This window comes from Macrobrachium nipponense, chromosome 7, assembly GCF_015104395.2.
Source record: "Macrobrachium nipponense isolate FS-2020 chromosome 7, ASM1510439v2, whole genome shotgun sequence".
NCBI lineage: Eukaryota > Metazoa > Arthropoda > Malacostraca > Decapoda > Palaemonidae > Macrobrachium > Macrobrachium nipponense.
In genome coordinates, this window is record NC_061109.1 from 115,437,198 (window position 1) to 115,462,115 (window position 24,918).

General features: G+C 36.3%; 1 protein-coding gene across 1 annotated transcript; it reads left to right on the forward strand.

The window, feature by feature from the left end:
- Positions 1 to 24,080, forward strand: LOC135217080 (homeobox protein Nkx-3.2-like). Its single transcript, XM_064252767.1, has 4 exons — positions 1 to 1,159; positions 16,177 to 16,337; positions 20,419 to 20,514; positions 21,755 to 24,080. The coding sequence occupies exons 1-4, from the start codon at positions 643 to 645 to the stop codon at positions 22,172 to 22,174; spliced, it is 1,194 nt and encodes a 397-aa protein (XP_064108837.1). The 5' UTR covers positions 1 to 642; the 3' UTR covers positions 22,175 to 24,080.
- The last annotated feature ends 838 nt before the right edge of the window (positions 24,081 to 24,918 follow it).

Below are 24,918 nucleotides of genomic sequence, written 5' to 3' on the forward strand. Positions count from 1 at the left end.
GGCGACTTGGAGGTGCTCAGGAAGGCCTGATGAGTTTTGAAGTTGGTCGCGTGGGACTAATGGAGTTGTAGCATCTGGGAAAGAGATAGAGGGAGCCAAGTGACAGAACCAATTAGAGGACAAATAGTCGCGGACCGCAGAGGCTAGCAACCACCACCAACCGCCTCCCTCCCTTCACCCCTCCTCATCCTACTCAGGCCCTCCTCCTCCCCCTTCTAAGCACTTCCTCCTCCTCCTCCTCCTCCTCCACCTCCTCTCTGTTCCCTCATCCTTACCGGAGGTCCTCACTCACACATTCTCTCGCAGTCGCTGAGGGGAAAACACGCACCTTTGGTAGGGCTTGTGGCGGCCGCCTCTCGTGACCCTCCTCCTCCACGTGGGATCGCTCAGCTGCCAAACGAGAACTTAGTCTCTGGCCCGGTGGTGTGGATGGTGGTGGACTTGGTGAACGCTCGATGTACTAAACATAACCCCCCGAACTTTGGTGAACTCCTCTTTCGAGCAATGTCCGGACGAAAGTGAAAAACAACAGGGCTGCTGCTGTGGCATTTACATCCCAAAAACGCCTTTTTTTGTTTTCCCCTTTTATTTTTCCCCTTCCCCTCTTTTGTTCTCGTTGGAGGCCCATCATACCCATCTGTTATGGAGACTCTGATCAAAATGGAAAAACCTGGTAGCCCCGATAGTCAGACGCAGACCACGGCATCCGTGACGCCCTTCTCCATCACCGACATCCTGACCCGCATGGAAAACCGCTCCCCGACAGACCTCCGATCGACGCCCGACCACCATCGCGCCCTCGCCGACTTGAGAAGCTCACCCAGCCTGGGTTTCCGGCCCGTGTCGGTGCTCAAGTACAACTCGCCGTCGCCGATGGACCTCTCCAAGGACTCCGGAGTGCATCCCGAAGTGAGTTCCTCCATCGAGCCGTCCTCGGGGCCCACCAGCGGATCGTTATCGCGGTCGGTGGACGGTAGGACGCTCACCTCCTCCCCAGAAGCGTTCAACCTCCTCGGGCGTCGGAGCAGGTCGACGTCCCCTTGCTCCGAGATGAGTATGGAGGAGGTCGAGATCGACCACAGCGACAGAGAGGACAATTCCCACTCGACCGATCTCTCTAAAGCCAGTGCGCACGATGGCTCCTCGGCAGACGGCAAAGGTGAGTGCTACCCACCTCTTTCTAACCGCAGATTTTCCCGAGTCATCTGAACTGTGAAAATTCGGTTGACGGAAATGCGGTGTTGTGATCCTGATGAGAGTTTCTAATTTGCAATCTAATACCTGTTTCTTCACAAATATTATTTATAGACGGTAGGCTTTTGAGTTTTCCAGGCTTAACATTTAAGATGCACGTAATTTTTTGCGTGTTTTTTCCTATAATTATTCTGGTAATTTAGATTTTAATTCCCACATTTCAAAGCCATTTATTTTAGAGCACGAGTCGAGTTCAAAATGCTAAACAGCCCTATTCTTTTATTTCTGGTTACATTCGCGTATTTTGGTACCCTTTGTTAAAAGTAATTTGAGCTTCCATTATATTTTTTAAGTGTTTGACTAACTTCCAAACTCAGGATGGTGGGAAGAACACGATGACTGGTAGGTAACAGAAAAACTAATGAATAGTACTAAATATCCATCTTACTGCCATTCATGAATCTTCATTTTAATGCAGTGTGTTACCAAGTAGAATATATAAGTTCATTTTATAACTCCGTTTCATAAGGCATCATGATTTCTATCATTATTTATTATTTTTTAAAGATCTTACATGTATCCATTTTTGTCTCCGTTATTCAAATTGGTTTTCCTCAAGAACTTTCTGTTCTCGACTCGACCCTCTAATTATTTCCTTGACATTCGAAGTTCCTTCAATTGCGTATCAATTATGCGTTCGTTCATTGAATAATGCGTCTATAAATTTTTTAGTTTTATGTTTCGAATTATAACAAATGATCTGCCACAGTTATCTGGAAAGACCTTGTATCTGTTGTTCAATAAATTTAATTGTATTCTTTCATATGATATCTTGGCTTTGCATTTGTCTAATTGTTTTTCTGCTGAATTCAAAGGCATTCAGTATCCTCGTGGTCGAACGGGTTATACGGAAATCAGCCTCTTGATGGTTAGAATGACCGAAATGGGACGCACGGAGGACCTCTCTGACCCAGTGTGCCTCAGTGGCGTGGTTGGTGTGGTCTTTGCCTGCCACCTCGGTGGCCGCGAGTTCGATTCTTGGACATTCCATTGAGGGGTCAACGAAGTGTATTTCTGGTGATAGAATTGACTCTCGACGTGATTCGGAAGTCACGTAAAGCCGTTGCGTCCCGTTGCTGAATAACCACAGGTTCCCTGCAACGTAAAAACACCATACAAACAAACAATATGGATTTACCGGAAATACCGAATTGTAAAATACTAACCTATTCCTTTATTAGAGGGCGATAGCGATTCTCTGTTAACGCCTGGGAAACTAGAATGAATAAGTAAAGGCCTTTATCATTTTCTATTCTTTATCTAAGTTTGCGAAGCTTTGATAATCCCGGTATCAGTTCGTATTTACCCCTGGGGATCTTTGCATCATAAATTATGAATGAATGACCTTAGTATTTTGTTTTTTAATCTGCGCGGTATTGCGGGATAGATCATGGTAATGATCATATCTGCGAGAAAGACTTCAGAATGTTTATGGAATATTGATAACACGGCGGAAACCTTTAAGCCTGTATATATATATATATATATATATATATATATATATATATATATATATATTATATATATATATTATATACATATATATTATATATTATATACATTATATATATATATTATTATATATACATACTATCTATATTATATATATATATATAGTATATATATATATATAATATATATATATATATATACACACACATATATATATATATATATATATATATATATATATATATATATATATATATATATATATATATATATATATATATATATATATATGAGCATACGGCAGGGTTCACAAAGCACATCAAATAGGCCAAAGTATATTGACATAATACTTTTCACACATATTCTCTGTGCATCTTCAGTTTGTAAAAATGACAAGAGAATTGTTAAAATTTACAAAAACTATTTTAAAAATAAATTTAAGAGAACAAACTTTGGCCTATTTGATGTGTTTTGTGGACCCTGCTGTTTGCTTTGATATATCCTCACCTGGAATCCATCCGTATATTATATATATATATATATATATATATATATATATATATATATTATATATATATATATATAGATATGTATATATATATACATATATAGTATATATATGTATATATATATACATATATATATATATATATATATATATATATATTTATATATATATATATATATATATATTAATATATATATATATATATATATATACGTACGATAGTCAGTGTAAATTACGATAGTGATTGTAAACACAATAGTTAGTGTAAATTATTTTGCAACAAATAACAAGTTTGTAACAATATGAAATTTTACCATTTCTTTCAGGACTGAAGTTACTTTATGAAATAAAAATCAATTACATGCTGAAATGAAGACTAAACAAGTACCTTCCCCCGTAACACATAATAACCATAGTAGTTGGTCACGCTTTGCCAACTTACGGTAGAGAACGTGAAAGTGTTTTGTCCTCGTGCCATCTGCCAAGTACTGCCAATTGACAGCCCATCATTTCTGTAACGGAATCTTCATAGCCAACGACCATCATACTTCAGAAAAGGAACGATTTTAATTTCTTTTACTATTTATTTTCTATTCTCTTCTGTTTATATCCTATTTTCCTCATCGTCATTCGCGTCGGGTTGTTCTTAGTATAAAAGTAACAATTACAAAATGAATTAGTTGTGGGATATTCCTCAATTATTATTTTTTTTTTCCATAAAGTATCTCCAGTTCTGAAAGAATTTGTAAAATTTCATAAATTTTACAAATGACGTAATTGTTGCAAAATGGTTTACACTGACTTTCGTAGTTTACTATGCCGTAATTTACATGGAGTATCGTAATTTACACTGATTACCGAATTTTATAATAACACGTATTTTACACTGACTATTGCCTTTACGATCGTTATTGACACATTATCGTATGTTACAATGACTTTCGTAATTTGCACAGCCTATTGTGTTTTAAGCCTATTGTGTTTTACAAACACAATCGCTATTGACGCTGATTATCGTATATTACAATTAATTTCGTAATTTGCACTGCTTAGTGTATTTTACAATCACTGCCGTTATTTACGCTGACTATCCTAAATTACAATGAGTATCGTATCATAGAAAACAAGTGAGTTTGGTCGGCCTGATATGAAAGTCACGTGATCTACCCCATTTAGGGTCAAAATGCCGCCTTTAGGCTTCCCTATCGTTAGGAACTTATGACCAGCTATTTCTGCGAAAATTATCATAATTATGACCTGAATGAAAAATGATCATTTATGACAGAAGGAAGGCAAAATTGGTCCAGACAGGCCTAGATCCACGTAGGCCTCAATATGACAGAAAGAGGGAAGACATTGATAATAATTAATTGATAATAATGTACCTTAGTTTAACTCAAGGCCATATGCTTACGTAGCCGGGGTTTTAAAAATTCATTGAGCACAGAGGGAGGGTGAGAGTTCCGTACTTTGAAAGTTTCTGCCAGAATGTGAAAGGTATTCGTATTGCGTTTATGCATAATGTATTAGTATCCTCTCTTCTTCCTCTCTCCTCTCCTCTCTCTCTCTCTTCTCTCTCTCTCTCTCTCTCTCTCTCTCTCTCTCTCTCTCTCTCTCTCTCATATCCTGTAGATATATAATATATATATATAATATATATATATATATATATATATATATATATATATATATATATATATATATATACACACACATATATATATATACACACATATATATATATATATATATATATATATATATATATATATATATGTATGTATATATATGTATATATATATATATATATATATATATATATATATATATATATATATATATATATATATAGCTGGTGTGTTCGTACATACTAAGTATTGATTTCTATATATCTATAGATATATAGAAATTGGTGAAGGTATCAGCTTTACTCAGTGGTCATTCATTCAAACCAAACTCTGACTTATAAATAAAAATGAAAACAGAAACAAATGAAGACAATTCGGTGTCCCTCGTTGAAATCGGGATTTCTTAAGTAAATGAAACACGGCGTGATCCTATCTCCAGCTTACTCGGGACGCGTGCCAAAAACTATGGTCAAATAGAGTTGTTTCCCAAACGAAAATGAAATAAATACCCTGTATTTTATTAGAAATCATTTTTCTGTACTGTTTAACATGCAAATTATTTATTTTTTACATGTTCATTCTTATACATAAATTATAAACATCCTACCTTAAAATTCCTTTATCTTTAACTCGACGCGAAGTATATACCTTTTTCAGAAAATTTTAGTAGTTTGTAGGTTTACTCCCCGAATAAGCGAAAAAAAGAACGCTAATCGCCGCAAACGAAATAATGAAGTAAAAAAAGACAGTAAAACAAAATCCAATTTCGCCGACGGAGTCGAGATCATTATTTGCCAATTGCAACAAGCGGCAAATGCTCCCGATTGAGCGCTCGCATCCGGGTGTGTATATACCACGTGCTAAACGCGAGCAATTACCATCTCTTTGATTAGGCGAAATTGCGATCGGAGATTTGCGTGCGATGGAATCGATGGGGATTAGAAGGTTGGCTGATCGCCACTGTCATGGTGGGGGGGAGTTAGGGAGGATGAGTAGGGGTAGGGTATAGCAGGGGAGGAGATAGTTCGATTGACGGCTGTGGTAGTGGAACCGAGCGATCACGAAATTTAGAGTATAATAATGCCAGTGATTATAATGATATGATGAAGCTAATTATAATGATTTTTTAAAAAGTTTTTTTTCTCATATATTTATAATCGATAGCAATGATATTGCAATGATGAGATGAATAATGTTTTTACTTGTGTGCTCAATGAAGTTATTATTGCTTTTTGTTCCCTTATGATGGTGAGAGACGTTACCAACTAATTTCATTAATTGAAAATTGTGCCATCGTGTTTGGTGAAATCCACACTCACACATACACAAACACGACACATACACGTGCATACAATGTGTATGCACATACACACACACGCACACACACACACACACACACATATATATATATATATATATATATATATATATATATATATATATATGTATATATATTAAATATATATATAATGTTATATATATTATATATATATATATATATATAGTATATATATATATATATTATATATATATTATATATAGTTTATATATATGTATATGCACATATACATATATATAATGTTACATATCACGCATTTATATTAATATATTATCTTATATGCTATACCACATATATCTATATATATATATATATATATATAGGTATATATATATATACCCTACATAACAGGGATACATAGGATATATATATATATATATATATATATATTAGATTTATATTATATGTATAATCTATTTTTATGTGTATTTTTTAAAATATGATTGACAGTCATGAAGACTTGAGTATCCAGTGGCCTATCGAAGCAATTCTATAATTTTGACATTTATTGTTAACGAGTACACAATTTCATATCAAACTTTTAGGATAGCCTTGACTTCAGTATGCCGTAGAACCGCTTTCTCTCTCTCCCTCATACTCTGTATACGTAAAATTCCTATATATCCGAAGTAAAGGTAATATTTGCAACATAATTATCCAGCCATTTAATTCTGAATAACGTCCTGGGGTTTCATTCAATAGTATCCATGAAGTTAAATATTTTGAAAATGGAGGAAGGAGCTATTAATAGAGTGATAGTGGTTATTATAGTAATGGTGAATGTCAGTGGAGGCGGTAAACAGCCATTTCGTTAGCAAACTGTTTTACGAAGTGAATATATTGATGGTAGCGGTTATTCAGCTGATTTGTGAATTTGGTACGATTGCTGAGCAATTTATGTTCTCAGTCCTGCGATGTATAAGGCAATCGACGTAGTTTAAAGCTTTGTAAAGTGCATTTGGAAAGTCGCTGTATTTCCTCTTCCCAAAACCCGTAAAAAGATTAAATAAAGTTAGTGGAGCTGGGAACTTTTCAGAAGAGTCTGGTGCAAACGGCAATAGATCCCGACATGAAGTGAGGACCAAGCGAGTGAAATTTATCCGCGAGAATTTCCGCTCTATGTCGGAAATCCTCGATGAGTAGTCATGAATCACTCCGTTTGCTTCAAGAAGAAACAAACAGAAACAGTGATGTGCAGGAGACGAGTGAGGTATCGAGTTGATCGTATATGTGAGGTGATTCCGATGGTAACGGAATCTCTGCGGAACCAGTGATGATAGGGAGATGCATTACGGGAAGTTGCAAGAACACTTCGTGCGTAAATAGAATTTCCGTTTATCGGAAATCTTGGGAAAATATAAATTTTATATCATACTCTGCGTTTACACTCCCCTAATCGCTTAATTGTATATACGTTAGCCTAATATTCAATGGTCAACAAATAAAATTTAAACTAAAATTTTTTACCTAGAATGATTTAGATACATGATAACTTTGATTAAAATCTAAAGCCTGCTGTTATATGTTTAATGGTATACAGTGGCGATCAGCTTGTTACGAGATTGCCGATATCTGCCTACAGTTAAAGGTGGTTTGTAGTTACCTACTAAATGAGCATTGATTTTCAACCGAGTTGCTTGAATTATTAATTTCTTTTTATGTTTGAGTTCAGCATATTAGTTTTTTAAGTTTATAGTTAATTGTGAATATTAATTAAGAGGTTTTTGTTTATTTATGACCATTAGTTAGTTAATAGTTTTTAGTTAATTACTATATTGTTCTCTTCATGTTTCTCGTCACGGTTTTGTTAACATATTTTGTGGCGTGATCATCTCTCTCTCTCTCTCTCTCTCTCTCTCTCTCTCTTCTCTCTCTCTCTCTCTCAGTGTTGATACTGACTCCTTTAGAAGTGAGAATTTGTTTGGCTATAATAGCAGCGGCAATAATAATAATAATAATAATAATAATAATAATAATAATAATAATAATAATAATAATAATAATAATAATAATAATAATAATAATGATTGCAGGTCCACAATAATATCGCATGTGAAGTATATAAAGTGTTTAATGATAAGAGCTTTCGAACCCTGCACCAGGTTCATCCTCAGCAGAGGATGAACCTGGTGCAGGGTTCGAAAGCTCTTATCATTAAACACTTTATATACTTCACATGCGATATTATTGTGGACCTGCAATCATTGTTATCATTTTCGACACTGAAAATTGTGCCCAATAATAATAATAATAATAATAATAATAATAATAATAATAATAATAATAATAATAATAAGGAGGAGATATAAAACACCAAGAGATGAAGGACACGATCAGGAAAGAATATATGCAGAGACTCAAGGCGATACTCAAGTCAAAACTCAACGCCGGAAATATGATAAAAGCCATAAACACATGGGCAGTGCCAGTAATCAGATACAGCGCAGGAATAGTGGAATGGACGAAGGCAGAACTCCGCAGCATAGATCAGAAAAACCAGGAAACATATGACAAATACACAAAGCACTACACCCAAGAGCAAATACGGACAGACTATACATAACACGAAAGGAAGGAGGGAGAGGACTACTAAGTATAGAGGACTGCGTTAACATCGAAAACAGAGCACTGGGGCAATATCTAAAAACCAGTGAAGACGAGTGGCTAAAGAGTGCATGGGAAGAAGGACTAATAAAAGTAGACGAAGACCCAGAAATATACAGAGACAGGAGAAAGACAGAAAGAACTGAGGACTGGCACAACAAACCAAATGCACGGACAATACATGAGACAGACTAAAGAACTAGCCAGCGATGACAATTGGCAATGGCTACAGAGGGAGAGCTAAAGAAGGAAACTGAAGGAATGATAACAGCGGCACAAGATCAGGCCCTAAGAACCAGAATATGTTCAAAGTACGATAGACGGAAATAACATCTCTCCCATATGTAGGAAGTGCAATACGAAAAATGAAACCATAAACCACATAGCAAGTGAATGCCCGGCACTTGCACAGAACCAGTACAAAAAGAGGCATGATTCAGTGGCAAAAGCCCTCCACTGGAGCCTGTGCAAGAAACATCAGCTACCTTGCAGTAATAAGTGGTACGAGCACCAACCTGAGGGAGTGATAGAAAACGATCAGGCAAAGATCCTCTGGGACTATGGTATCAGAACGGATAGGTGATACGTGCAAACAGACCAGACGTGACGTTTGAGTGACAAAGTCAAGAAGAAAGTATCACTCATTGATGTCGCAATACCATGGGACACCAGAGTTGAAGAGAAGAGAGGGAAAAAATGGATAAGTATCAAGATCTGAAAATAGAAATAAGAAGGATATGGGATATGCCAGTGGAAATCGTACCCATAATCATAGGAGCACTAGGCACGATCCCAAGATCCCTGAAAAGGAATCTAGAAAAACTAGAGGCTGAAGTAGCTCCAGGACTCATGCAGAAGAGTGTGATCCTAGAAACGGCACACATAGTAAGAAGAGTGATGGACTCCTAAGGGGGCAGGATGCAACCCGGAAACCCCACACTATAAATACCACCCAGTCGAATTGGAGGACTGTGATAGAGCAAAAAAAAAAAAAAAAAAAAATAATAATAATAATAATAATAATAATATTATTATTATTATTATTATGCTCTATCACAGTCCTCCAATTCGACTGGGTGGTATTATAGTGTGTGGTTCCGGGTTGCATCCTGCCTCCTTAGGAGTCCATCACTTTTCTTACTAGTGTGTGCCGTTTCTAGGATACACTCTCTGCATCAGTCCTGGAGCTACTTCAGCCTCTAGTTTTCTAGATTCCTTTTCAGGGATCTTGGGATCGTGCCTAGTGCTCCTATGATTATGGGTACGATTTCCACTGGCATATCCCATATCCTTCTTATTTCTATTTTTCAGATCTTGATACTTATCCATTTTTTCCCTCTCTTTCTCTTCAACTCTGGTGTCCCATGGTATTGCGACATCAATGAGTGATACTTTCTTCTTGACTTTGTCAATCAACGTCACGTCTGGTCTATTTGCACGTATCACCCTAATCTGTTCTGATACCATAGTCCCAGAGGATCTTTGCCTGATCGTTTTCTATCACTCCTTCAGGTTGGTGCTCGTACCACTTATTACTGCAAGGTAGCTGATGTTTCTTGCACAGGCTCCAGTGGAGGGCTTTTGCCACTGAATCATGCCTCTTTTTGTACTGGTTTCTGTGCAAGTGCCGGGCATTCACTTGCTATGTGGTTTATGGTTTCATTTTTCGTATTGCACTTCCTACATATGGGAGAGATGTTATTTCCGTCTATCGTCACTTTGCAACATATCTGGTTCTTAGGGCCTGATCTTGTGCCGCTGTTATCATTCCTTCAGTTTCCTTCTTTAGCTCTCTCTGTAGCCATTGCCAATTGTCATCGCTGGCTAGTTCTTTAGTCTGTCTCATGTATTGTCCGTGCATTGGTTTGTTGTGCCAGTCCTCTGTTCTTTCTGTCTTTCTCTGTCTCTGTATATTTCTGGGTCTTCGTCTACTTTTATTAGTCCTTCTTCCCATGCACTCTTTAGCCACTCGTCTTCACTGGTTTTCAGATATTGCCCCAGTGCTCTGTTCTCGATGTTGACGCAGTCCTCTATACTTTAGTAGTCTCTCCCTCCTTCCTTTCGTGTTATGTATAGTCTGTCCGTATTTGCTCTTGGGTGTAGTGCTTTGTGTATTGTCATTTGTTTCCTGGTTTTCTGATCTATGCTGCGGAGTTCTGCCTTCGTCCATTCCCCACTATTCCTGCGCTGTATCTGATTACTGGCACTGCCCATGTGTTTATGGATTTTATCATATTTCCAGCGTTGAGTTTGACTTGAGTATCGCCTTGAGTCTCTGCATATATTTCTTTCCTGATCGTGTCCTTCATCTCTTGGTTGTTTTATATCTCCTCCTTCCATTATTCCCAGGTATTTGTATCCTGTCTCATCTATGTGTTTGATGTTGCTCCCATCTGGTAGCTTTATCCCTTCAGTTCTCGTTACTTTGCCTTTTTGTATGTTGACTAAGGCGCATTTTTCTATTCCAAACTCCATCCTGATGTCCCCAGATACAATCCTTACAGTCTGGATTAGGGTATCTATTTCCTTGATGCTCTTACCATACAGCTTGATGTCGTCCATGAACATCAGATGATGATTCTGTTGCCTCTTTTCTTGAGTTGTACCCGGCATCCATCTTCTGTAGTACTTTTGTCATGGGAATCATGGCTACTACGAAGAGTAGTGGGGACAGTGAGTCGCCCTTGGAAGATCCCTCTCCTGATATTAACCTCTGCTAGTCTTATTCCAGAGCTTGTAAGTATTGTATTCCAGTTGCGCATTGTATTTTTGAGGAAGCTGATGGTATTTTCCTCTGCCCCTATATATTTTCAGGCATTCTATTAGCCATGTGTGTGTATCATGTCGAAGGCTTTCTTATAGTCTATCCATGCCATGCTTAGGTTGGTTTTCCTTCTCTACTGTTCCTCATTACCATTTTGTCTATCGAGGAGCTGGTCTTTTGTGCCCCTACACTTCCTTCTGCAGCCTTTCTGTTGGTGGGGGGGGGATGGTGTTTGTCTCCTCTAGGTAGTTGTATAGCCTTTCACTGATGATACCTGTTAGTTAAACTTCCACATTATTTGGTAGACAGGTGATAGGCCTGTAGTTACTGGCTATATTTCCCTTACTCTTGTCTTTTGTACTAAGGATGTTCTTCCTGTGGTCCATCCATTTGGGTGCTTGGTGATTTGAGATACAATGCTGGAGTTGTTCTGCTATTCGTGGGTGTAGGGCCTTGAAGTTTTTGAGCCAGTATCCATGGACTTCATCGGCGGGACCTGGGGCTTTCCAGTTTGGCATTTTCTTTAGTTGGTGGTCTGACTGTGTCTGTCGTGATGTCTGTGAATCTTTGTTTTATTCTCCCTGTTTCTTTATTATTATTATTATTATTTATTATTATTATTATTATTATTATTATTATTATTATTATTATTATTATTATTATTATTATTATTATTATTGTTATTTTTAATAATAATAATAATAATAATAATAATAATAATAATATTAATAATAATAATAATTTTTATTATTATTATTATTATTACTATTTAAAAAATGCATTTCACGAGACGCGTAGCATTCAATTTCATGAACTTCCAGTTACCCTGGAATAGAGTAGTGACTCATATTCCACGCCCGTGCTTGTCGCATTAATTTTTCCTCTTATGAATTAAGCAAAATCACATTCCGTTGGCAGCACTGCCTTCAGTGCGCTTTGTGCTGCGCTCGGTGAGCAATTACCCAATTTTATCAAGCACACATATGCATATTTTATACATTTGGTCAACTGTGTATTTCATAAAAGCAGATTAGCGTCATTTTGCAGCAATCGACGAGGACAATTTTAATCAAATTTTACATAATGAATGTCAAAAATAAATCTAGGCGGGCTTCAAAATACTGGGAGTGAGCTGATATAAGGAAAACAGTTGATTACGAGTTTAATGATGAAGATTATAGAAGGTTATTTCATACAGCCTTTGTGTCATTTTGCAGTTCGGTCATTTTGTCGTCGGTAGCATTTTTTTTTAATAACTTGTTCTTTCAGTGTTTACAGGTGGCTTCGACCATCGGCTTGTCTTTCTGATATGTTTATTTTGTGGGTTTGTTTCTGCTATAATCGAAATTTATGTTGTAGATTTGGTGCCTGAATATTGAGATATATAGATTGTAATTAAAATTATGGTATAAAAGCCTAATTACAGAAGCTAATTCAATATAGTTATATATATATATATATATATATATAATGTTGTATATATATATATATATATATATATATATATATATATATATATTTGTTTATTGAATTAGCTTCTGTAGTTGAGCCTTGATACCATAATTTTAATTATAATCTGTATGTTAAAATTCAGATACCAGCTGTACAGTAAATATACAATATAAATATATATATATATAATATATATATATATATATATATATAGTATATATAATATATATATATAATATATAGTATATATATATATATATATACATATATATATAGTATATATATATATATATGTATATATATATATATATATATATATCATATACAATATTATTAATAGGCTATTTACGTATAGGAACATTTGCATGCACGATAGAATCAAATTGATAGCAGATGTAATAATAATAACAATAATAATAATAATAATAATAATAATAATAATAATAGAGTGATTTGCAGTTAGTCCGTCTATAGTGAAGGGTCTTTATTGATTGCCAGTTATGAATTTCAAACGATCTTTTATGTTTGTTTAATACCCAGGGTATCATTTCTTCGTTTTAAAAGACTAACTTCGGGTGCTCAAGTGTTGTTAAAAGTCTGAAGGAAATGATAATTCCAAACCTTCGTGTCTTAGTGTTAATAAGGAAGCTTCTTTTCTTCATCTCAATAGTGATGATTTTTATAGGAACTCTTGCAATGGAAACGGCGTACTTGACTATAAAAATGCGTTGACGAGAATTCATCAATATTACTCGCTATATTTTATTTTATTGTGTTTGTAAGTGTGTATGTTTTTTTTACAAGGTCCAAAAGTTATCGAATGGAATATATAATTAGGCCAAAGGCTAAGCGCCGGTATCGGTGTCATTCAGCACTGGAAAGGAAATTGAGAGCAAAAAGGTTTGAAAGATGTAACAGGACAGTAACAGGGACGAAACGTGATGCCTCACGGGCAAATAATGGCGCTGCTGTAAACCAATTGTTAGTAGGTGGGGGTCTCGGAAAGTCAGATGGGAATTTGACGGAGATTGTTACGAACGGAGATACAGGTAAAAGAAAACGAATAAATTCGAAAGGGGAGGTCTAGCTTATAGGGGCAAGGAGAACGCCTTGCAAAGCAAAGAAGCGTTTAGTTTAATATCTACTGCTGACTGAAGAATCTTGAGCTTCATTTTCCATTTGTTATGTACAATTATGTGCTTATACTACTATTCCATTTCTCTCGTCGTATTTCGGGGAACTCATGACGCCGTATCCTCTGTTGATCTAATCCCTTATTATATATATTCCCAATCAACCAATACGTTATCTGTCGATCACTCATATCAGTCCTGTCCTAATTCGTATTGTCGCCTTGCCACATTTTAAACATAAATATAAAAAATAAACAAAGTAAAAAATAAAGGCATGGACAAAAAACTCTCCCATCAGTATTGATCATACAAGACCGAACTCGTAATTATCGGGATTACTTTTTTTTTTAATTTTTTCACAACACAGTTCAATACCTCTAAATATCAGCCTTCGGTAAGAGATGATGGTCCGGTGAACAAATATTCAGGGTTTGGTGGGGGCGGGGAAAGGGGAGGGGGGTTCGTATGCGTGTTTTGGGTTAAAGTATTCGCAAATGCGTATCTAATTTCTTGTTCCTGTCAGGTTAGTATTTGCCTGTATGGACAAATATCATCTCTTTTCTTAGTGATGGAGAAAACGACTTTAATCAACTTAAAAGTTTTATGGATGTGTTTTCGTGAATCGCTGGGTAAAAGAATATTATGTAAATTATATAAAATACCAGGAAACTTATATTTGATGGAAATAATTAGTCGCTTCCTTTCGTTTGTTGGTGGTAAGTGAGAGAGAGAGAGAGAGAGAGAGAGAGAGAGGGCGGGAGGGGGGGAGGGGGCAGAGAGACAGACAGACAGGTATAAACAGAGACAGAGAGAGTGAGGTTGTCCCTCTTTTCAGTTTTTCGGTTTAATACAAAATATATCGGTATTGAAACTGATTTTATTAAACATGAATAAGACAACGTAGACATATTTTCATAATTTTAGAACAGGTTATGTATCCAGTACTTTCTGTATAAATGGAATAGTTAGGACTGAACAAAAGTAGAGGAAATTATACATCGTCAGGACTTGGTGAATCGTTAAATAATAGAATCGAGTATGCAACAGATAAGTTTTAGTAATTTCACTAAGTTAAGTGAACTATTCAGTAAACAAAATTGTAAACATTTTACGTGATAATATAATTAATTTGATTGTTTTCTTTTCCAAATTTTCTTTTCACGAGGTTACGTGTTGAACTTACTTCTGTGTCACTGACCACTCGACAGTCTCCATTATTCTTTTCTCCTCCTTGCAACATTTCTTATGTATATATGTCAATACAAATAGATATATTATATCTATGCGTATATATATATATATATATATATATATATATATATATATGATATGTATATATGATATTTTTATTTTATATATAGGCAGGGTACAGGAAAAATAAAAGTGTTTCACGTGCCATTAAGTGGCATAGAATCATATATTTTATATTATTGGCTTTCCACAAGCTTGTGTTGTCGGTACGTTAAAGATTTTCATGTATATGTTTTTGTGGTCCTTTATTACTGTAAGTATGTCTATTCATAATGACTTATGATATGTGTCGCATAGAGAAGTATGATCAATTAGACTTTCCTAAGTATTATGATGCAAAAGAATCAGTTTATTCATTAACAATAAATTATCAGAATATTGCTAATCCTTTTTATTTCTATAGGTCTTTTAGTAGAATGTTAAATATTCACATGTACTCGTATAGCGCAGGCGAATGCACGATAGGTTGTTTATTGTTTACAATGTGCAAAGCAATTTGCTTAATGCTAATCATGTACTTGCACTTTGAAGAGGAAGTCATGCACGTTATTCACTCAGCCTAGCCTAGGTGTCCCCTTCAATTACAGCTTAGGAAGAAGCTTAAAGCGCGTACGAAAACATTTGTTGTAACGCCAGTTTATATAGAAACCAATCATCGAAAAAGTCAAAACCAAACTCAACAAAAGAAATATATTAACTAATAAAAAGATATTATTAATATCTTTTAAATTTTCAACCTTTTGTCTTCCTCCAACCGCTAAAGCTCAGTTCTCCGTCGCTTCCCCTGGCAGATCCTTCTGACGGAGAGCGGGCCCCGCGCAAGAAGAGGTGCCGAGCCGCCTTCAGTCACGCCCAAGTTTTCGAACTGGAACGACGCTTCGCCCACCAGCGCTACCTATCAGGACCTGAGAGAGCGGATCTGGCACAGGCGCTCAAATTGACGGAACAACAGGTGAGACAAGAAACGGAAATAAAGTTTTGTCTTTATGTATAAGTTAGGAAGTGGGTGTTTATCATTCTATGTAAGATTAAGAAGGTTACCGCGTCAGGCTTTAGACTCATATGGATCTCACAAAGAATTCACTCTTATATGAGGACTTAAAATTGCAGTAAGATAGATTTTAAGATGTCCAAAGGAAATGAGTATTTATCATTTGTGAATAAGTTCAGCGTGGCCACCAGGTGACCGATTTTAGACTCGTATAGGGTTCTCACGAAGGATTTGTTCACAAAAGAGAACTGAAAACAGAGCCAAGAGCAGGGTAGAGTTGAAGGTGCTGGACAGCCAGGTACGTGGACCAGCGGGAACGGATGATTAATTATTAGCATATAAAAAGCGATGCTGCTGAAGGCTGAAAGGTGATTGCAATGAAGCTGTAATGCCATTCACAGTGCACCGCGTTCATCATACTATAAGCGGTAACTACCAGTGACCTATATTACACACACACACACACATATATACTATATATATAAATGTATATATATATAATATATATATAAAATAAATAAATACATATATATATATATAAATATATAATATATAGTATATATATATATATATAATATTTCCTTGGTTAACTACCCCAGGGGATGTGAATTTCAGTAACTATGCCGCGCCTCCTGGGTAGATTACACAAGGTGATTAAAAAAATAAAATGGTCGAAGTTTCATTGGTTTTAGATACATCCATTTTCCTGAGGATGTTTATTTTTGATGTATAAATGGAGAGAGGAGAGAGAGAGAGAGAGAGAGAGAGAGAGAGAGAGAGAGAGAGAAGAGAGAGAGAGAGATTTTGGGCTTGATAAAGTTATATCTGTTGTGGTAAATAAATATTGTTGTGGACGAAGGAATAATTTTGATAATTCAATGACTGAATAAATAAAGTCAGTAATATTCGGAAAAGTATTTCTCTCTCTCTCTCTCTCTCTCTCTCTCTCTCTCTCTCTCTCTCTCTCTCTCTCTCTTTCTTAACAGGAAATAGTTATTTGTTTTTGTTCCAAAAAAGGCGCATCATAGGTATTGAGATTTGAACTTTTCCTTTTTTATTCGATGGAATTACTGTGACCGACGTTTTTCCTGCTTGACCCTATTTTGGGAGAATTAGGTTACGAAGAATTCAAGCGTGACTTATAGCCTGAATGGGAAATTGTAGACTTGGAATTCCTTTAAATAAGTAATCAGTCCTGCCGATCATAAAATGAACTTTTACGCGATATGTTGTATTTTAACTTATTTTTATACTATTTGAAATTACATACCTTTGATCAAATGCGGTAAGAAATATTTTACATTTTGGGGAAAGTGTCTTCATTATAAATTAAACAGATACAATGAAATTGACGGAATTTTTAAATTTCTTGTAGCGACTACAAGACAGGTATCTACAACTGCACAACACTCACAACAAGAATAACACTCAACAACAAGAACCTCGGCACATATGTGAATACTCGTGTCACATCGGCGCCCTAATCCTGTATCACCCTCGTTTTCTATTTGTATGCGGGGACAGAGTACAGCGCTCGCATGAGGAACCTCGTAAATACATAAACGAGTAATTGCGGAGCGATTTACAGGTCTTAGGTGACATGAAACCTGTCCAGAATGTGCCCTTTTCCAATCGGGTTCCAGTTCGTGCTTGAGTGGCCCAGTGAATTCCTTGTGTTCTGATGAGGAGAGAAGAAAATCAGTGTATTTTTCAAGTTCTGACTTTGTAAATTATTTTTATTGAGGACAATGGTTTGGTCGAGGTGATCATTTTCTTTATTACTAGGAAACTACACTTTTTTTTCTGGACGTATTCCTTGTGGGAAGCTGTATTTCGAAACAGGTTCCAATTTTTTGCCTTTGTTATTAAAATTGATCATTTGTTTTCTGTGACTGTATTACTGTCATAATGGCATTGTATGTAAACATAATTTAATTATTATCTGATTGTTCATTCTGTTCGAGTGTGTGTGTAAAGTTTCAGGTTATGTGTTACTTTTAATCGTAACTGGCTTGCGTTAAGGTACCTACCCACTTCCCGTCCAAATAGGAAAGTATATATTCTCTCCCTCTCTCTCTCTCTCTCTCTCTCTCTCTCTCTCTCTCTCTCTCTCTCTCTATCTTTTGCTCTATCGTCTCTCTCTCTCTCTGTTTGTTTTTTTAGTGAATACCGAAAATATGATTCAGATTTACATATATATATATATAATATATATATATATATACATATATATAACATATTATATATATATATATATATATATATATAATATATATATTATATTGTTTGTGAGTGTCATTAACAGTTCAAGCAAAATAGACCACATATCAAAAATGAGATTTTATGCGATTTAATTGCTAGAGTCCCTCATAACCTTTACAAATGAAGACCCGTCTTGTCCTGTTAAAAGGAGCATAGTGCCTTTTTGCTCAGTCGTGGAAGCGCAAAACCAGGAAGCAGTTCATCGGAAATCACTACCATGACGATTACCCCAGAGATTCAATTACTCCGCGAGTAGAATATATGCTCCATGATAACATGCATTAATGACGATGAGTTTTTTCATGTCATTGCATTATCGCTGGCAGTTACTCCAGGTGATTAAGTAGGTCAGGATGAAAGATTAGGTCCAGCGATATCGTCCGAACATAGAAGAAGAATTCCTGTTAGTAATCAAGACGGATGGTGGGCGATTATTGCGTATCCCAGACATTAGGGGAAACTATTTGAGGATGAATTATGCGCATGCGTTATGTAGGTATTGTTGCTTTGTTATTCTAAATTGACATATTTTTTGTTTTAGTTTGGCATTAAATGACAGCTCAGTGGGATTATTAGAAGAATGTTCTTGCTACGATTTAAGTGGATTAGTAAGATGACCTAAGACTGTAGTGGATTTTATATCCTTATGAATATAGATATTCAAGATTATTAGCTGGTGGTATGATTTTAGACATACGTATTAGCGTATATTCCGATAGTTCACAACACTGTAGTTGAACGCCAGTTGCCATATACGGTGGGTGGGAAGATGAACTTAATTTTCGTTAACACTTTCCATGGTAAATCTGCCTAAACGTCTTCCCATGAATCTATTGTCTAAAAATATTTAAAAAATAAAAACTTCAATCCATTATCTAAAAATTTTTCAAAAATAAAAAACAGAGCATCACATTAAATCGTTATCCTACATTATCTTAGGTTTTATTTAACATTTTCCATAGTAAGTCTGCCTAAACGTCTTCCCATGAATCTATTATTTACAAATATTTAAAAAATGAAAACATCAATCCATTGTTTAAAAACATTTCAAAAGTAAAAAAAAACCACACACAGCATCACATTAAATCGTTATCCTTTATGTTACATTATTTTATGTTTTATTTTACTATTCCCATTTCAATCTGGAATGTTATATTGGAAGTTCGAATATTAGATTCAATGACATCACACACGATCCCTATTTAAAAGCGTTTGAAACGTTAGCACCGGAGGCGAATTCTCGAGGACCCCTCATCAGATCCTTGGCCAGATCTATGCCGGATACTTTCAGTCCTGATTTAATGTTAATTCCTGCACACTTCTTAGCCGCCTTTGCTTTACTTTATTATTAAGGCACGTGTATTTATGACCCATTTATTCGGTCTTCTTATCCTTTGCTTGGTTGCGAATTCATATCATGAGCGATTTCTCTCAACCTTGATCTCATGTTGAGGTTTTAAGTCTTCTCTAATTCGTTGCCTTATTTCTTTGTCAGGAATCTTGTTTATTTATTCGACATTCTTGTTTTATTCTTTTGGTTATATCATTCATAAAAAAAATTGTTTAACTAACAAATATCTCATTTCCTTCTGTTCCAGTTTGAAATATGATTTCAAACTCGACAACACAAAGTTCCCTCTACTTTAGCTTCTTTGTCTTACTTATGATTAAGAATCCTGTTTGTTTATGGAACATTTCTCCGGCCTTCTTATCCGTCTTTCGCTCATGCCATTCTTAAAACATTTCTCTCTAACGAATATTTTATTTCTTTCTTCTCCAGGTTAAAATATGGTTCCAGAACCGACGATACAAAACGAAGAGGAAGCAGTTGGCCGCCTGCGAGACTCCGTCCTCAGGTCGTCGCGTTGCAGTTAAGGTAAATATTTTAGTTAATAACAAATAAAAAAAATGTCATTAACGATAATAATTATGTAATTTATTTCTGCCATGGACTATGTAAAATTGCCCTATGCAGATGCAAATGGAGAAAGAGGGATTAATTTTATACACAAATTATATGAATATATATGTATCCAGATGTGTATGCTATATATATATATATATATATATATATATATATATATATATATATATATATATATATATATACTTTTATACAATTTTTATTGTTGGATTAAATGTCACTGTTGATCAAAGAATGATCCCATGTATTATAAGCGACTTTAGTGAAATTGCCTAGTTTCCTATAACAGTTGCATTAAATCAAATGGATTAGCTGGTAGTTGTCTCCCTGCTTACTTGTACTGTTGATGATAGTACCTGGCTTAATTTTTTATAAGGTATATTGTTCTTAATGGTACTTTTTGTATGTAGAGAAATTCAATTTTAATTTTTTGGAGTACGTGGCAATTCACAGACCCTAATCTTATATGGATTTCTTTTAATTATCGGACACCCGTGAAATTATATAGAATTTCGGGATTTTTTCCTTTTATATACACCCCTGTGTCTGATGGTCTGAACAACTAGCTGATACTTCACCGATTCATTGAGAGAATTAACTGATGTTTTGGCTTATCCATTATGAGATCCCTGATGGTTGGTTTGCAATGTCTCTCAATCGCTTAAATTAAAAGTATAGTGAATTGGCTGTTGGCTCTTCTAGGTTGAAGGGGCCATTAGTCAAATGAATAATGCTTTTTACTTAAATAAGTTCATAAATTGGCTATAATTTATGCAAGTATGTGGAAAATTCAGTTGTACAAACATTTTTTTGTCTTTTTCTTTCTGACATTGTAAGAATACTGATATGTACAAAGCGCATGCTGGAATGTCACTCTTCACAATTGGCAACCCTTAAAAAAAATAAATAGATAAATTAAAGTGAATCAATCTCATCTATGAATTCCGTCAAATCTACCTCGGGCAATTGCTCGTTGACTCAGCATCCACTGTCATCTCGTAAATTTGACGGAAGGCTAAGCGCGCTCGCGTGCATCCATCAACACATAGTTAAGCATCAGTTGCCACGGTGAAGTCCCTGACACAGCAGCAGTCGCGGGCGTGCAGGTGTTTCGTGGTGACCCCACGCCTTAATTGCGGCTGTCCTTCACTCACTCACGTTCTCTCTCTCTCTCTCTCCCTGCCCCCAACAGGTGTTAATGCGTGACGATCAGCTGCTGCTAGGACCGGAGGAAGGCGTCCCTCGGCCGCCGCTTCTGCTGCCCTCGCTGGCTTCCCTGAGTACCCTCAGTTCGCTCGGCTCCCTGGGCACCCTGGGCATCCCGCCTTACTGCTACTACCCTTACCTGTGCCCTCCGCCGCACAGCGGGGGCAACGGGCCCCTCTCCTCCCTCCCTCACCTCCCTCAGTTATCAGCTCTCTCCCCTGCATCCCTCTCCTCGCTTTCCTCCTCTCTCTCCTCTCTCACTTCCTCCCTCCTCCCGCCCCACGCCGCCCATGCCAGCCAAAGTGCAACTTCCTCGCCCACGCCCTCAGTCTCCACAAGCGGAAGCACAGGAAGCGGATCCGGGGGGAGGTCCGCCACACACCCTCCCTCTCCTCAACGACCCTGAAGAGGAGGAGATAAGCTGCCGTTGTTCTTCGGTGTCTTCTGGCGCTCGGCCGTCTCCTCTTCTTTCTCCTCCTCAATCTGCGACACATTCTCGAGTAGTTCCTCCTCCTTTTGAAGATTCCGGAACTACTTTCTCGCGCGTAATGAGACCGACGGTTGTTGAGCAGCCACTTCCGGGTCACTAAGGAAACGAAATAAATAACAGTGTTGAAGATTGTGGAATAGTTTCCATAGGCCCAAAGTGATAACATTAATGTTTCATTCTTCTCATACGCATTCTTGGATAGTCAGTGAAAAGCAAAAACTCTTGGCTCCTCTGAAAAGAGAACGAATGTACTTTACCCATAAAATGGTGCAATCTAAAAGGAAAAACAGTCGATGAATTATATCCGTGATCTACATATTGGTGCATGATCAGTTCCGTGGATAAAACTATAGCATATAGGCATCAAAAGGTAGAAAATACTGTGCGAAAATATATAAAGGCTCTCTGAACTATGTCAAGGTCGTCATGAAAGATTCCCTGCGAACAGACTTTCCGTAGAATGATGCATTTACGTTTCAGATAACTTCTATCGCCACGAGAAAATACTCCTAGACGAAATAAACTGACTTCTATGAAACTCTCAAAGGCCCAAGACAAGCCAAACCGAGCGAAACGAACGAAAAGACAAGAGACTTTCCATACAATATCCATAATAACCCTTGGGTGGTTTTAGCGAAGGCATTTGAAACATTATAGTGATAATCATCATAAGCATAGCGTTGTATTGTTATCATGTAGAGGCTTTGTTATTGATATGAATTTACGACAGGTCATAAAAGTGAAGTGCTGTATAATTACATTCTAGGCTGGGATGAAGCGTGAAGGCCGTTTGCCTTTCTTCTTTATTTCTTTTCAAAGTACACATTCTCGGTGTCACCTTACATACTCATTTTGGAATCTGGACCAATAGGCGCGTAGGAAAAGTTAGCAAATACTATTGACGCGTTTTTATAACGTTCAAAGGCAATGCAGTAATTGATCAGTTAACCTCTCGAGTTGAACCGTGGAAAGAAACTATGGAAGCATAATGAAGTCATTCTTTTAAACTATGATTAAACATTGCATTTCATTCATATTCAATGAGATTTCGTTTTGCCATTATTTCATTGTTTTCTTCCTCACTTTTTGTCTTAGTACAGTCTTCGGTACGTTTGCGATATTTTATGAAAAGTTAGTCAGCCACAATGGAAATGCCACGTGTTTTTCTTTTTGAAGTCTTATTCGAATACTCATACATAACTGGAAATACTTACTGGGTTTTCAATAAGTGTAAATTCGTTCCTAATTAGGATAGAGAGATGGTGGTAATCCCTCGTCAGAAGTCAAAGGAAGATGATTTCATTAATGTCCAAAACATTTAGTAAAAGAGGACATAATCCTGCTAACAGTGGTTTAAATGTTGGTATTTATCATTACGTAAAAATTATTATTATTATTATTATTATTATTATTATTATTATTATTATTATTATTATTATTATTATTATTCAACTGATACGTGAGAACCTTTCTTTCACTTGCAAGTTAATTGCACATGGTGTGAGTGTGAGATTGCAGGCTCCGCACCCTTGCAATACTCCTAGCCACAGTCTCCCCAAGACTAGGACGCTAACCACCCGGCCATGAGAAGAGTAATTATTATTATTATTATTATTATTATTATTATTATTATTATTATTATTATTATTATTATTATTATTGGCAGACTTTAATGCAGAGTCGTCACATCTTCAGTGAACTAGGAAGTCTAGCACTCTTGTACAAAGATTAATTTTACGCTATGTAAATATATATATGATGTCCATGTATAAAAATAAGTAAAACGGTAGGTATAACTAGTACTGTAAAGAAAGCTGTTCGTTATAAGACATTCTATATAAATAATTGTATATTGAATAAATAAATGTTTACATTAGGGTCAATTATTTGAATATAGTTTTCCCTTATATCAGTATATTAACTGACGATGAAATGACACCTCGCGTCATAAGTAGGTTATTAAGAATAGGTAACGAGGAAACAAAGCCTCATGATCGGGAACTGGAGGTCACTGCAAAAGTACCTCCTAAGAAAGGTGTTCTGGGCGAATGTGGTAACTCCAGAGACCTTCACGATATCATTGGCAGTGAAGAGAATATTCAGAATGGTCATCCTCGGTAGCTTGGAGAAAGAAAGTCAATCAAATGCCTTGAGATGGTAAAGATAGTTTCATAAGCGCCGGGAATTGCACGGACCGACCAAATATCCATGCGAAGACAGTGTACAGCTGTTTGTGGAATTTGAAAATCGCCTTTGATGGATTTACTGATTACGAGGAGGAGGCGTTTGGCAGTCTTAGGAATAATGGTGATAAAAATACGCAAAGTCTTGCGTCACTTTGATGTTCCCGTTATAAATGTGAAGCTGACTGAGACACTATCAACGAAGTGAATGCAAAGTTAATACTGACTGAGTCTTATCAGATGAATTTGCAGCATTTAATGAGGTACTACAGGGTAAATTTGTCACCTTCGCCGTCTACCCTTCTCATGGATTTCTCAAATGAAGGAAAGTAGTTGGGGATGGAAGACAAGGCTGGGATCGGGATAACGAAGGAAACTTGAAGTGGATCGAATATGCAGATGGCGCTGTATGGATCAGCAAAACACAACAAGATTTACAAATCTTGCTTAATAGAAAGCGTCATTTATCAAGAGAGG

Coding starts and splice junctions, on each gene's coding strand:
- LOC135217080 (XM_064252767.1), top strand. CDS start 643: ATGGAGACTCTGATCAAAATGGAAAAACCTGGTAGCCCCGATAGTCAG. Junction 16,338..20,418: donor TCAAATTGACGGAACAACAG/GTGAGACAAGAA, acceptor TTTCTTCTCCAG/GTTAAAATATGGTTCCAGAA. Junction 20,515..21,754: donor GTCGTCGCGTTGCAGTTAAG/GTAAATATTTTA, acceptor TGCCCCCAACAG/GTGTTAATGCGTGACGATCA.